This window comes from Gymnodraco acuticeps, unplaced genomic scaffold (genome assembly GCF_902827175.1).
Source record: "Gymnodraco acuticeps unplaced genomic scaffold, fGymAcu1.1, whole genome shotgun sequence".
NCBI classification, from domain to species: domain Eukaryota; kingdom Metazoa; phylum Chordata; class Actinopteri; order Perciformes; family Bathydraconidae; genus Gymnodraco; species Gymnodraco acuticeps.
The window spans coordinates 1,707,521-1,723,669 of NW_022990082.1; the positions used below are offsets into that span (position 1 = coordinate 1,707,521).

The window sequence follows — 16,149 nt, forward strand, 5'->3', positions numbered from 1 at the left end:
TCATTGGTATTTACTTTTCCTTAACATCCAAAAAATTAAAGGAAACATTTTTCTTATTTCTTTTTAAGGTTAACGACTAGTTTGAGTGAGTTATAAAGGATGCTTGCACAGCAGTGGAGTGTGTGTGTGTGTGTGTGTGTGTGTGTGTGTGTGTGTGTGTGTGTGTGTGTGTGTGTGTGTGTGTGTGTGTGTGTGTGTGTGTGTGTGTGTGTGTGTGTGTGTGTGTGTGTGTGTGTGTGTGTGTGTGTGTGTGTGTGTGTGTGTGTGTGTGTGTGTGTGTGTGTGTGTGTGTGTGTGTGTGTGTGTGTGTGTGTGTGTGTGAGCTTGTGCTGCCTGATGTACTGAGAGGTGACAAGATTGACATATCTATATAATCACATTAATTATGTGCATCTGTGCTGCAGGCCTCAGGCCGCCTCAGTCTGAGGACTGCAGCGGGCCAAGTCAGGCAGCCATAACTGTGGTTGCTATAGACACCGGGATTTGTGTGCCTTGTGTGTGTGTGAGGGACACAGACATGCCCTACAGACCGGGCCAGCCTGGTCTCAGGGGAGCAGACCAGACATGACCCCAGTGAGAGCCTCTATCATTTGGGAGACACGGAGGAGGCTCCTCTCTGCTGGTCGCTGAAATGCTCCGTAAGGAAACAGTCTGGCAGGATGACTGTGAGACATCCAGCTGTGGAAACGAGCCTCTTTGTGCCCAATGTATTTCATTTGAAGACATAAAGGTCTACAGGCTTTTAAGTTGTCCATTCTTGTTCCTCTCGTTCCAGGGCTGCGTGCTGAGCAGCCTGACATGATAATGAGGGAGTGTGTGTTCAGCAGATGGAACAGAGGTGAATGCCACTAAATAAATGGACACATGAAAGCTTGATAGCCACACAGTGGATGGTGTTTTATGTGTCCTCAGATTAAATGAAAACTGTGGCAACGGAGTCCCATTTTTTTCGGGGAGAGGAGAGATGATAAACATGAATTCCCTTTGAAGACAAAAAGCAGGTTAAACGTACAAATCAAACCATTTTTATTTTAAAAAGAATCACTACAAATGTCAAATACACATATTTGTTGTATTTTTCCTGCATTGTATTGTTGTTTTTGTTCTATTAGAGGCATTCGGCAAACATCAGAATACTGATCATTTGGTTCTTCATGCTGATATTTATCCACATACATTTTTTAAAGGACTAATTCCACTGCAGCTCTCTCGAACTTGGAGACCTCCACCAATAAATCGTGCACAGTTTGTCATGATGTTTTTGTTAAATGTCTTTACGGTGAACCACTGAACCTGTGTCTTGTCAAAGAGATTCATTAGATAATGAATTGCCTATACTTTAGGCTGGTAGTCTCTGCTTTGCACTTTCTCATTCAAATCTAAATTGTGGAAATAAGACGACCCCTTGTGGACAGTAACTGGAAATCCATTCAAACCAAAGTTCTGAGTATATTTTTTCATTTGCAGAACAAAACTATAACACACATAAATCCAGTGCACAAAAATACAGTGCAAAGTAATTTTACAGATAAAATGAAAACAACATACCTCAATAATACAAAAAAATGTCTATGACTCATTCATTATATATTTGTAAATATCACAGTAAAGCTCAATAATATTAACTATAGGCAGTAACTAAATATAGCCCTTCAGCGATCATTACTTACTTTAATTAAATTAGACCCAATATAGATAAACACATGATGTCTTTGGCTGCTGTTGATTGTAATGCATAGGGACACTATTTAAACACTTTGGTCTTTAGTTGAACTAGATTGCCATTATTCCATTGATGGGGTGAAGTTATAGTATAAAACTAGAATTATTTGGAGGAAAATACAACTAAAACTTAGCTTATTCACATTTACAGTCGCAAAAACTAACATAGACCATTTTTTTCATTTAAGTCCCTGAGAGACACCCAGAGTAAGGATAGGTTTATATTTGAAGCAATACCTGCATGTGATCTCTGTCTTCAGATCTCTGCAGCTGCCAATTGGTCAAATTTTAGACTGCAGTTAAAATAGATAGTTTTTGCTCTCGTTTCTTATATTAGAATATCAATACAAGGGGAATTTTTAACATCCATACTGGAGGGACAATTTCATAAACAATTTTAGTGTGCGAATGGGATTGTAAGAATTGTTTGAAACATACTTATTGTCATCATCCCTTAAAATGTCCATGTGTATTTAAAAAAGAGGTCAAGGCTGAAGTAATGGGTGACATTTTTTTCTGTCGGGTGACCATGTCAGTGATTTTGGGTTAAAAGCGCAAACATTAAAGCTTATACAAGAGGGGCATAAGGTGTAAAGATATATTTTACATAGACTAAGTTGTTTATTCTGGCTACTGTGATGAATCAATTCTCTAATGCGTTTGCCTGAAATAATTACAGTACATGAAGGCAGTGCTGTGTAATTTTACAGCTAATTTCCAATTCTCACACCTGCAGCTTCAGTCAAACACAGTTTTGGAGTAAACTCAGCTGGTCCCGCTGAAGCTAACTTCAACAAAGTCACAGAAAACCAAAAAAAATAATATATTTTTGATTCACACTAGCTCCACACAGAAAACTAAAACTAACCAAACCAAAATCAAAATGTCTGTATGCATCTGTCTCCTCGTGGCATCAATCAAGTGACGCAGAAAAAAAGATTCTCCATCGGCCCGGAGAGACCAGCTCTGAGTGAGGAGACAAAGAGAAGCGGTCCTCTCTGGGATGAAGGGGATAAATCGACCCCACCTCGCTACCTTCTGGGTTATATCTGTGTGTGTGTGTGTGTGTGTGTGTGTGTGTGTGTGTGTGTGTGTGTGTGTGTGTGTGTGTGTGTGTGTGTGTGTGTGTGTGTGTGTGTGTGTGTGTGTGTGTGTGTGTGTGTGTGTGTTGTGTGTGTGTGTGTGTGTGTGTGTGACAGGATGTGATGGAAGATAGCTGATTGGATGGGAGATGGTGTTAGACAGCAGATAGTTATCTCTGCCACCCATCACTTATCTCTAATTGCCTGAGCGGCTGCCCTCCTTCCTCTCCATCTTGTGGGTATCCGGCTTTGGGAAACTCCTTCGTCTCATTGGCCGGTCGGGCTTCTTGAGGGGTTTGGCGAACTGAATCGGGGTTGCTGATTGGAGAGTGCTGTCTGAGGTGGTGCAGAGGAGGGGAGGTGGGTGACGACATGTGCTCCGGAGAGCTACGCTCCAACTTGATGCTGAGGTTGAGGGAGGGCTGATGTGGAGAGGTGGTGGGGCAAGACTGAGAGGGGAAGGAGCACCCCCCACTGGACATCCTGGAAACAACAAGACACAACAAATGTCAGAGTTGAAACATCGATTCTGCAATTGTATCAGATGACAATTGATTGCATTATGTTGTTTTTTTTATATGTTTTTCACTTTTTTGTTTATTTTTTTTACTTTGTCTTACTGATGGCCATATTGTTTACCATTGTGTGGTCACAGCAGAAAGCATTTTTTTTACGATTACTTAGTTACTACATGCCTTGGGCTGATGATTGACATCATATTGAGATGTGTATATTAAATGTGATGTTTGTGTAATTTTGCACAAGAATGATGATCTGATTGATCAAAACATTGGACAGAAAACAAGTAAATAAAAAAATCTTTATCAGAGCAAAAAGGACAGTGTGCCGATTCAACCTCCTGCCATATTTTATCCTCAGAGTCAGAGAGGTACCATATCATGCATTAATATCCTCACCCTGGGTTTATATGGGGCTCCTGAGGCGACTGCCAGGGGTTCACTGATCCTCGCTGCAGACTGACGGAGTGATAAAAACCAGGTTGGCTGTACTCTGAAAAGAGAGGTAGGAATTAAAAGATGATGAAAAGGAGGACACAGACCTGGATTATAATAAACCAAGATCAGTGAATGACAAGATAGTATATTTTCACTACAAGAAAATGTTTCAACGTTTAAGGAAATACAGGTTTGTAGAGAGTCAGAAGAGAAGATTGACACTTAGCGCAGGTTATTTTAGATTGGCATAAACACTGGAACATGGGGAATTCGGTAGTTTAGAATGTGCATAACCTGGTAGTTATTATATATATATTTCAATTGAATCAATTGTTTAATCAATTCGATCTGCGGTTATGCGCAGGAACATATTTATTTGGACGAATGTAGTAACTTCTGGTTGGTGAAATCACTGAAGTTTGGTGTCAACAAGCAGAGATTTGAAGAGCTCACAGCAGCCGATAAAGAATAGTCCTGCACAAAACTCCTGGTAAAACCACAACTTTTGGTAAAACCACAACTTTTATATTTTGTATATGTGCTGGTAGGCAGATTTTGTATCTTTTGGACAGATCCAGGCTAGCTGATTCCCCTGTTTACAGTGTTTATGCTAAGCTAAGCTACAGAGTTGCTGGCTGTAGCTTGACCTTTAACAGACACATATGAGGGTGCATCAATCCTCTCATCTAACTCTAACCAATTAAAGCAACCACCATAGAATAGATGATTCACAGAAGACGTACCAGAGACCCCCGGAGAAGGGAGGCCATACCCTCCCAAACTGTGACCCAACAGGCCTGCCTTGCCCATGGCTACCATGGAGCTGCCGCTGTGCAGGCCCTGGTACAAGACGCCCCTCTGACCAACAGGGAAAGAGAAGAATCAAACCAAAAATCTCAAGTTTGTGGGGAGAGTGACAGCATGACACATTTACTGTAAGTGCAGGCTGGATAGTAACAGCTTCTTACAGAGTTGTGGTTAGCTCTCGTGGCCCCCAGCCCCACGTTAGCAGCATCCCCCCGCAGGTTGTCACTGCCCAGGTTCACAGGAGGAGGGCTCTTCATGTCCAGAGCTCGATTCAGGTTACCATGGGAGAACACGGAGTAGCCGATACCTACACGGCAAAAGAAAGGAGCAGGAAGTGAAAAGAGATGTGATCTTGTTTCACTCACAGAAGAATAATTTATTCTCTGTTATACATTCTTCCCCCCCGCTCTGTTCCTGTCACCAAAAGTGTGATAAAAATGAACTTCTTCTTTTAGTTTGAGCTTACAATTGGTAGATGTTTTATAAGACTAAGGCTTATGTTAACATTTGAATATATTATTAGTGCATTGATGACTTGACAGAATCCATTTCTAAGCAATCACAGAAATCAGTGTCATATATTAAAATAATAGAAATAATACATCTTAAAACACAAAGGCTGTTAATGATCGGTGTCTAATGTGAATCACGGTGTTAGCTATGGGTGTTAGTATTAAAAGAGGCTGTAATGACTGGCAGGTGTGATACGTTCTGTACAGAAACTACAGAACTGGTTGCAGCCGCTGGTGTAGGGCCAGTTTCATAAAACAGACCAACTGCACGTGTGCCATAGTGCGCATACACACACTCACACACGCACACGCACACGCACACGCACACACACTTCCTGTGTGATCTCAGCCAGCTGTGCAGTGTTTGACAGCTCACATAAGAATTGTACAGCAATTTTGAACAAGACTTAGAGGAGCTTTAAATCAATGATCATGCTTTCTACTTTTTTGGTGAAAATGATATGTTAAACATTTTATTATTAAGTTAGATATTGACAATTTGAAAATCAATAGCTGTGAACTGCAATTTTTTTATATAGAACATTTTTTTTCCTTTTATTTGGGAGTTTTATTTTAATAACATCGATCCTTTTTCCCCACATTTTTCACATAATTTACATTTAATTTTGTAATTAAACTCTTTAATCAGTCAGTCACAAAGAAGTAAGATTGTGCAATTGTAAATGAGTATAATTGCATTAATCATTTGGTTGTCCTTCAAATCTTCAACCTTGTTATTAAAATCATTCTGTAATGTTACATAGCACTCTGCTCACCTGAGTGTGGAGACATGAATGCAGTGTGTGCGTGCGGCACAGCAGGACTGGCAGCGCCCGGTCTGCAGCCCAGAGATTTAAAGCCAGAGGGTCTGTGGGACGCCATGCCGGATCCAGAGGAGTTAGGAAAGCCGTTCTCACAACCTGCAGACACCAGAAACTGGGCCTCCGGGGAGAGGAGCGACGGAGCCTGGAGAATAACAACCATGTATAAAAACAGCCAAAGAATTAAGATCAAAAACCTGTCCAAAAATTAGGAAAAGTGTCAATATCTTATTGTATCTTTGGACATTTTAACGTTTTACCTTTTTTATTTCATTAAAATTATAAGAATTAATTTCAACCACAGATCACCTCAGCATGCGTGTGTGTGTGTGTGTGTGTGTGTGTGTGTGTGTGTGTGTGTGTGTGTGTGTGTGTTTGTGGTGAATGTGCAATTGCAGAAGTGTGTGTGGACTGACATAGAAGCGTTGGCGAGCCACAGAGAGATCCATGCCCTCGCTGAGAGGATATCTGTCTGCAGCCACCTGCATGCTCTCCTCACTCTCCAGCTCTGAGGCTTCCAGACCGAGGCCTTTCCTGCGCAGAGTCTGAAACAGAAGAGAAAGTGCATGTGGAAAATTACCCACAATGTTATCAGGAAGACTTAGAAAGGCAACATATAAAGGATCTTTGTATGCATTTGAAACCTGAATGCAATGTTAAAGCTCCCTGCTCTGAACCAATGTATTATTTTGTATTGAATAATGCTTCTCCGTCATCTCCTTTAATAGCAGCGTGCACAGTACCTCCAGTATGTCCGTGTTGGTGCGACTCTCGTGCGGCTCGCTGTACTCCGTGTACTTGAGAAGCACTTTGTCCATGTCTGTGCTGGCGTACTGGAACAGACGGTTGGTGCTGTTGAAGATGATCAGGGCGATCTCACAGTCACACAGCACACTCAGCTCGTACGCCTTCTTCATCAGACCAAACTTACGCTTGGTGAAAGTCACCTAAAAAAACACACCGTGGTTGGGGTCATATTCCCTTTAACTTCAGCCAATTACTAAACATTAAGAGGAAGATGTCAAATGTAGGTTGTTAAATCAATCAAGTCAAATTGTCTAAATAATTTAGTACGCACGTGCTTAAATATTTCTGCAGGAATTAATAATAAATAGAGCCAGAGTGGGTTGTAGCAGAATGGACAAATGAAATCATAATAATAATATTTTTGTACAACTTGGATTCGCTGCCAGATAATAAGTGTTGTAAGATTAATAAATGTAATCTTGATCTTGTATAAAAATAATACTTCTTAATTATAGTTAAAACAGCAAGTTTGCTTTTTTAAATGGAAAAGCCAAACACAAAAATCCAAACTGATTGCTAGCAAATACTGAAGGTGTTGACAAGTGGGTATATTTATAGTGCCAAAAATCACAAGTTTGTCCATGAAGGGTTTACAATCTGTACAGCATACAGCAACTGTCTATCATCAGAGCCTTAATACAGATAAGAAAAAAGTAATCCCCAATAAATTATCCATATCACCAAAAGACATTCAGTCCTGAAGATCAGATAAACATATTGTATTTGCCAGTACTCTGGGCAATATTTAATAAAATATTCTCCTTGTCTACACGGATTCATTGTGTGTGTTCGATATATACTAATGAACATATGAACAGGCCACGTCTATGATATGATATTTTCTGTCACATCGTGACATTACCTCAGTCTGTGTGGTGACTCATACACAGTCTGCAACTTCAGACCCTGACATCGACATTTCACACTGCATATATAATCTCCCTTATCAGATTCATCTTCCATTAAACCGATACAAAAAGAACTTCCTCTAATGTACAGTCGACTCTGTCTTTACACTTATTTAAAAAGCTTTACACTTATGTTCAACTTCAATGTTACTCTGTTAAAGTGGTTGGTTTAGTTTGTATAGTGTTAAAGAGCATATTACTGACATTTTAGCATTGAACAAAATCTCACTGTCACTGTAAGACCTTTCAGATTTTTGGAAATGTACAGGAAATGTTCAATTCTAATTCTTCACTCATGTTGCATCAATATGCAAGTTAGAGCATGCATGCTGCAAAAATGGTAAAATGCTACATCATCCCATCTGATTGTTCCAGCTGTTCCACCCTCTTTGCACTATTAGGAACTAATTCATTTAATCAAGGGTCATAGCTACATACAAAAAACAGGACATAATGCAACAGAACAAAAACAGAAGAAGTGCATTCCTGAATTGCTATTATTTTTAAATGTGCAAGAATGTATTTACAGCTGTCCGAACACGCCTTGAAATTACCCGCTAAAAATATGACTGTCGCAGGCAAACTTTGTACATATGTCGTACATATAAAGAAAATCTTATGATAAATGAAATAATGCCCACCTGTCTATTTCTCTGGTCCAGAATACGAGAAATTTGTATTTTCTTTCTTCCCATTTTTTCTGCCGTTCTGCTGCACACTTTGACACCTGTAAAATAAAACATGACAATGTTAGAGTAGCAGAAAGAAATATGTTATTGTTCATCTGCATTTAACATCAACAAATACATCTGATTTCAAACACAACACAAACAAATCCTTATGTTAAAAGGATTTCTTGAGGTTAACATTTGAACGCAATGGCAATTGAACTAACTGTTTATTCTTCTGCATGTATGCATCTACATTTTGAATATAAAATAAGCCATAATACATGTCATAAAATTCTTGTGAGAAAGTGGCATTCATTTGTTTTAAGCGACTCAAGTCCCTTTCCCCGTGGTAAGGGCAGGGTGTTTATTTATACCACCATGAGGCGATGCGGTCTAAAGTTAGAGCGGCCCTTGCCGGGCCAGCAGTCCACACAGTCTGACACCCCCGCAGTCTGGGTTACCCCTGGGCCAGCAGCACGACTCCACTGCACCGCACAGCCCCAAGAGACAGGGTTAAAAATACAGTCCACAGCTCCTTTTAAAGGTTCAGCAGGCAATAGCTAAAACCAAACAGTAAAAGGAAAACGGTGTGTTTTTGAATGATGGCTGAAGCTAGAAACCACCCACTCCTCTCTCATGCATGGTCAGAAAAAAACAAGCAGAAGGCAAAGACATGGATGGATTGTGGTTGGCTTGAGAATGTCCAATGCACAACCGCTGTTTTTCCTTTTTTTCTTGGTCTAAAAACCCCCGCTCCTGTCCCTGCCCCTGTAGGACTGTATAGAGCTGGACACTATAGAGAAATGTAAACTCAGCATTTAGTTTTCTCTGAAATTGTTTGCATTATGGGAGACAGCCATAAAACATTGATGCTAAATCATAAACACTAAACCTAAATGCATATTTGAATAAGCTGTCTGGATTACTTGTGCAGGCTACTGTTAGTAATACGACTATGCTAAGTGGTGGTCTGACTCCTCTGACCTGACAGTGCTTCTCCAAAACCCAGAGCAGTTTTCACTGGTTTTCCCCCTAATACTGAACATGTATTGGACTTTTCTATATTTAGTCCCCTGTCCCTCCTGATGGTGCCTGAGCGGATATGGCTCCTGTGTTCCCACGACCCCTCAAGTGCCCGCTGTCCCTCAATGTAAGCTTGCCACACAGGCATCTGGGGCATTTTCGAGAGGAATCCACCTCTTTGCCCTAATTATTACCTTATAAAGTCCTGCATTATCCACTGTGCTGAATTTGCAGCAGAGACCAGACACACCTCAACACTGACAGCAGCAGATAAACCCATCATTGGCGCTGTCTGGACGGTAAAACAAGGCATGCTGAGGACAAATGGCTCTAACTTATAATGAAAGGACCAGAAAAACCAGTATTGGTTGGACTTACTAACACTTTCAGCCAAACTAAAAAAAAATGAATGTCACACAAGGTCTGTCTCTCAGACATGAGACCATTTATCCTCATATCAAGGCCGGCTCATGCTGAGAAGAGAGGGAAGTGGGACATGTGTTCTAAACAGGGCAGAAAGATCATTATCTCAGGGTTTTACAGAAAGTTCCTCTCCTACATCCAAACGACCACGATCACAGCCCCGTTAAAACACATGACTAGCTGTATAAATATAGCTACACCTCCAGCCAAACGTGGAGTTAGCTATAGAACTGTATGTGGTTTAGTAGGTTTGTCGAAGGCCTAAAGGTCGAGACAGGCAGGAAAAGGACTGGCTGAGCCTCACACATCAGCTAATTCTGGATGATTTCCCGCAGCACAACTGTCGTTTGAGGTCTGTGAATGCACCAAACACACCTTCTGTCTGTGACTCTCTAAGGTCAACACCTGATCGTGTCATCCCTGAAAACATTTGGAGAGTGAAAGAAGTATCAGATCTTTCTTTTCTAAAACATGTCAGCTAGTGCTATGATAAGATGTAAAACAGAATCGCTTTGCGTCCTGTAATTGTGCAATAATTGCACAAATGAACACTTGCCCCTGGGTCTCAGGCCTCTATAGGGATAGATAAGACCTTTGTCAGACGCCTTCCCAGAGGCGAGAGAGTGGAAAAAACTGAGCTCAGCAGCACACAGTCGCCCTGCAGCTTCACACCCTGGGAGCTTCTGGCTGATCACCGGGGAACTCACTGGGACAACAACGCACATGCAAAGAAAACTAAACGCTTGTGCATCAACAGACATGATCACTTTAATAGGTTTAATCAGATCACGTTAATGCATTGCACTGGTGGGTTTTCTTGCTGCAGTGAACTGTACGCATGAATGAGAAGGGAAATAAGTCGGGCATTTGTAGAGTATTGGGGGTTCTGCTTCAACGGTTTTCTTTCCATGAGTCATTTAGTGCATGATGGCTTGATAATGTTTCAAAAACATGCTAAACACGTGTACGCAGATGAACCAAAGAAGCTCATGGCTTATGATAGAAAAGCAGATTCCTATAAGTGCCAATCACATGTTGTCCATCACAAAGGAATATTTGGAGTTTAGCTGTTGTAGTGTAAAAAAACAGCAACAATAAACAATGTAGTTAACACTCTAAGTGTGTTTGTGAACCGCTGTGTTCCTGCTGCTGCTGCTGTGAAATATTTGTTTCATATGTGTATTGATCATACTATGAAAGCAATCAAAGCAGAAGCTGTTTGACTGCTGCGCTACAGCGATATAATGAACTCTGCAGCAGCAACATTTGTGTGTATGACACATAACCGAGCCTTGTTTCTTCTGCTTAAGTCATTTTAGTCATGCCTGTGTTAGTCACATCACTGTCCCGTGTTAAACTGGTCAAATGTGAAACCAGGACCAAAACTGGAACCTAATTTCACATGAAACAATACAGAATTCCTGTCAGAAAAGCCAATTACCAAAGGTTGTGACTAATAAAAACTGACACATACTATAATAATAATAATAATAAGCCAATAGTGTAACTCTTCTTTTACTACTGAGTGTTTTGTTCAAAGCTAAGGAATATCATTTTGATTAAAGCATCAATACATAATGATAAGTAAATAACGGGTGTTTCTATGTGTGTCATCTTCAGGGTCAGACAGTTCATGCACTCATTGGGTCTTTGCTGAGTAATGGTGAGGAAATATTTGTCTAATTTTACCAGCAGATAATTGAATTGCCTTGATATTACCAGAATAGCAATAGTACCAAGCAGAACATTGGATCTTTCTATGAATAGAAAGAAAAAAATGTTTTCATGACTTTTAAAAGTTGTTCCACTGAAGATGAACCACACCTTAAAGGGAACTGACAGAAGGAAACGTAACGTCTGCTCATTTGAGTGAAACACAGACAGACAATAAAGGAAATTAAATAAGTGATATTTTGAATGATATCACACTCAAAACATAACAATAATCCATGTATATTTTGAAGTGATCAGTGAAGTGATTGGAAAGGCAACAGGTTGAAGGGATGAGAAGGATGGAAGAGCCATGGGATGTCTCTATTAACAAATAATTCAGTATGCAAGGCAGGCTTTTTCACGCTCAAAATAAAAACTGTAAAAATACATAGCATAAAAAATGATACTGGATAATTAGGCCTGATAAATTGCTGACGTCATTCAAAATAGACCGTTTAAGAATAGCCTGTCTGTCTCCGAGTTGCCAAGCATCCCTGTCTAATATAGCCTCATCTATACACTGCTTTCAAATACACAGCAAACAGGTAACTTTACTCATATATTGCATAAATATGTGCACACTGGAAGATTTAATAACATCCTAACAAACTAAACGCACAAGCTTTAATAAAGAAGCAGAAAAACATCTCTTCTCACCTGCTATCGATCTCCTCTTGTTCACCTCGGAGATTCCCCCACTGGCTCGAGACAAAACAAAAAGGAAAAGTCGAAAATAAAATAAAATGTCTTACTGAAGTGTTGTGGTCTTGCGCTGATGCAGAGATACAATCACCTGGTGCAGTAGTAGCGGATGGTTCAGCTGCTCTCCAACAGCTGGCTGCTGCAGCCCGCCTCTCGCTGTCATCTCTCCCCGCCTCCTCCGCCCGCCATTGGACACTCCTCCGCCCCCCTGCTCCTCCAGAAGCACCAGCACTCACTGCAGGCTGACAGCGAGTTCACAGCAGAAGTTACACCTACGGTACATACACACACTCCGGGTTTTATAATGCTGTGGATAAGATCCACGTTGCAGAGCAGAGTAAACATTTGGTAAGATTGTGTCCCGATTAGCCTCTTTAAACAAAAAGATAACAATAATAATAATTTAATCACTGGATGGTGAAGAGGTGAATATACAAAAATATGTATGGCTATATTATGTTAGCATCTTTGGTTACTTTTAGCATCAATTTATGAACACACGGATATATCCACATTTGTGCAGTTTTGCACATGTGAATATGTACACATTTCATTGTATTGCATTTTATTGTCATTGATGCATCCTTTACTTTTAACACTTTTTTAATTAATTAATTTCTGTCTATTTTTATTATTGCATTGAGAGATGAAAAATAAATTATATGAATATCTTTATTGTCACCATACTATAAGTTTGTATGATGACAACAAATATATTCTGATTCTGAAAGTGGGCCCCAGTTGAAAGTACTGTTGTATTGCGATACGTGATTTGCTATGTCTTTGTTTTACTGTTTAAAGGAAAGGTGTAAACATTTCTGCAAAACCACATAGGCCTACAGTAAAAAGAATTGTAAAGACATGCATGAAAATTGTAAATGTGCAATTAAAATACGACTGGCTGACAGGAACAGAAGCTCCCTCTTTGACTGTCAGAGGCTCCATGACCGCATTTTGGAAACCATTAGTTGACATAGTTGATTTCCTTAAAGCTTCAAAACGTCTTAAATAAAATCAATCCATAAACATTATTTAGGATTGGGGGGAAGCTCTTTTTCCTAATTCCCTAATTCAACAACGGTTTCTAAATTCAAGAGGACATTTTGTGTCTTTTGGGTGTTGGTGATTAAAGGAGCCTATAGGATGAGAGTGTTTAGTGTCTGCAGATGAAAGTGAATGGACCCAGGTTGAGGCTACAATCCTTGACATGCTTGCTGTATGTGAATGATGTGAAAAGACAGAACATTAATGTAATTTTTATGCAACAGAACCTTTTTTCTCGTTTACTCCCCTGATTTATGACCTCTTAATTTAACAATCTGAAAGTCCCAGTTAAGTTAGAGAATCAAAACAGTTGATTGGCAACAGATTGTTCCAAAACAGGTTTTTTTTTAAAGTTGGTGCACATTAATCAGAATCAGAAACAGGTTTATTACCGGGTAGGTTTACACGTACGAGGAATTTAACACAGAGAACTAGACAAATATTAAAAATAATTAAAAAAATATAGTAAAATATAACAGTAAAATATAACAGTATTTACATTGCAATGGAATGAAATAGAGGAATAACATAAGGAATAAAAGTCAGCTGTAATACAAAATAATGTTTATTGTGTGCATTAATGTATGCATATAATCTAGATCAATGGATCATAATGATATATTTTTAAAATGCAGAAAAAACATGTGTCCGTCAAAGTAGCCTATATCAGAGTGGCCTTCTGGCATAATAGACCTTCTACGAGGGAGGAACGTTCACATAATTGTCAAACAGTCACTCCAATAAAATGTCCTCAGGCAATTCACCAAATCCCTACAGATTATGTAGGTGACGTGTGTTTAGTATCTCAGTTTCATCAGGTAAATAAACTGAACACAAATAAAGCTGTAAACTGAAACTAATTATGTGATTTAGCCACCTCTGAACATACACTACTGGATGAGACTAATTCATTACAACACCACCCCAAGTTACAGCCCCAATACAACCAAAAGTGAATTCAACGACTCTGATGTCTCGGCATACACTTAACATGAGCTTCAAAGGGGGGCAGCATAAGAGGCAAGGCTGCAATATTACAATGCTATATCGTACAGGTTTGACTATTGTGTTTACCTACTAAACACAGGGCCTAACCATGAACACAACTGTTGTACAGGCTACCACATTTCTGTTTGAGTGGTTTGTGCCCTAACTGATGCATAGTCCACCTTGCTTTTATTATGTGTGTATTAGCTTTTCCTGTGTATGAATAAAGACATACAGTGGGGTGACAGTGTAAAGTAAAAAAAGGAGGAATAAAAAGCCCACCAAAGCTGAGACACTTACACGCCACAACATTATTGGAAAACAGACACATGTCAGCTTAATAGATATATTAATAACTGCATCACTGCATGAGCTGCATTATTGACTATTTTTGGGATGCGACACAATGTGCTCCTAAAAATAATATAGCAACAAATGTGCTAATACAGATCATCTGTTTAAGTGTGGATAACAGCTCTCTCACACGCACAGTGAAAAAACACAGAGACACAAACACACACACTTTCCCAAGAGGCTACCTAAACTGAGCATCATGATGCAATACTTAGCAACATCCCCGCAGACTGCTGTAGCCTTTACCTCCAGGATTCACCTGCGTGGGCCCCATCAATCCAACAGGGAATAGTGCCAACCCACATCTGTAAATACAGCAATAATTACCCGCAGCTTAGGGGAAATTATACCTTTCCTCAGTGTGCTGTTTACGCATGTATCTTCGTACATTTACTCTAAACAAGTGAGAGCTCCGTCAAGCTGAAGGAAGGAATAACAACCAGTTACTTAAAATGAATAATGCAGCAGAGATGTGGAAAGGTGCCTTTGAGAACTTTCCGTGTCAAGTCCATTTTTTTTTTCTTTTTCCTGAAACTTCTCACTTCTGCTTTCGACAAGATCAGCCACGGTCCTTTTAGAGCATGTGGTGAGGCTGTCGAATTCAGAAATAGCCTCCATGGTCAGTGTACATGTGTGAGAGCAATTGTTCACATTGTGTACCTTTATAGCTACAGTCTTATCTACATCTCAACAGAATAATGGCTACACCTTTACTACCCCCTCCCCCCCTTCACCAAACCCCAAACTTTAACAGAACAATAAGGCCTCTGTAACACAGGTCACAGACTTTAAGGTGTTTGCGGTCCAGCAGCGGTATGTGAAAAGAAAATGGAGTTAATTTTAAATATCAATGCTATGAACTCAGGCTGGACAAGTAACTTTCACAAGGTTGCAATGTGCAAATAAAAGCAAAGGTGACAGCTGTTTTTTTGTAAAATAAGTGGATGCAAGGGGGAAAAAGTGCATCCCCATGATAAATTGTGCTTGTTTCCGTGGCAACTGTTGAAAAGATAATTAGATTCAGAGAGTCAGAGGAGCTGCAGGAGGAATACAAGGGGTATTCTGCAATGATGAGGGTCTGCTAAGGTAGCCCCTGCTGCTTCAAATTCCTCAAGAGTTAGTTGAAATGCACACCTGCCGCGGAATCATCTTGCAGAGGAAAAACGTAAGGACTATCGGGACTTGGAGTCACATTTGATTTAGCTTTTGAAGTTAAGGTCAATTATTTGAGTGTTTGTATGAGCAGGCAATTAATTGGCCCTGTTGAAATGAGCTAATAAATATTTGTAATCACTTGGAGGTGACATCACATCATAAGAAGTAGACTAATCTATTAGCCCAGGAAATAAATGTACTATTGATATTTTATAAATCTGTATTATGATCTGTTTTAATTATTAGTGTGAAAGGAACTAGGAAATGTTTTAATGTTGTTATGTGTGTACCTGCAGGGATTGATGGAAATTAGCTTTTGGCTATAATCTGGCATCTCTTCTTTTTGTCTTTTTGAGATCATTGTATTTTATGCACAGTCCTTGTTTAATAAAGATATAATAATAAACATGTAGTCTACATTTTCAGGTCTGTTTTTCTTTTGGAGAATGCCCTAAAAGTTAA

General features: G+C 39.7%; 1 protein-coding gene across 2 annotated transcripts; it reads right to left on the reverse strand.

Annotated features, from left to right (window-relative positions):
• Window positions 1-1,002: 1,002 nt before the first annotated feature.
• mef2b (myocyte enhancer factor 2b) lies at window positions 1,003-12,306 on the reverse strand. 2 transcript variants are annotated; one of them, XM_034216189.1, is made up of 10 exons: window positions 12,239-12,306; window positions 12,103-12,143; window positions 8,257-8,342; window positions 6,644-6,847; window positions 6,317-6,445; window positions 5,856-6,045; window positions 4,729-4,874; window positions 4,504-4,618; window positions 3,722-3,815; window positions 2,975-3,287 (listed from the first exon to the last, which is right to left on the reverse strand). In XM_034216189.1, the coding sequence occupies exons 3-10, from the start codon at window positions 8,308-8,310 to the stop codon at window positions 2,975-2,977; spliced, it is 1,245 nt and encodes a 414-aa protein (XP_034072080.1). In that variant the 5' UTR covers window positions 8,311-8,342; window positions 12,103-12,143; window positions 12,239-12,306. The 2 variants fall into 2 exon arrangements, with proteins under 2 accessions (XP_034072079.1, XP_034072080.1); XM_034216188.1 differs by having other exon boundaries at window positions 1,003-3,287; window positions 12,103-12,282.
• Between the last annotated feature and the right edge of the window lie 3,843 nt (window positions 12,307-16,149).

What these genes read in the sequence shown, in the direction of transcription:
- mef2b (XM_034216188.1), bottom strand. Translation starts at nt 8,310, where the DNA reads ATGGGAAGAAAGAAAATACAAATTTCTCGTATTCTGGACCAGAGAAAT. An exon ending in ATTCATGTCTCCACACTCAG is followed by an intron (nt 4,875 to 5,855) that starts GTGAGCAGAGTG and finishes TTTGCCGTGTAG; the next exon opens with GTATCGGCTACTCCGTGTTC. An exon ending in CCCTTCTCCGGGGGTCTCTG is followed by an intron (nt 3,816 to 4,503) that starts GTACGTCTTCTG and finishes CTCTCTTTTCAG; the next exon opens with AGTACAGCCAACCTGGTTTT.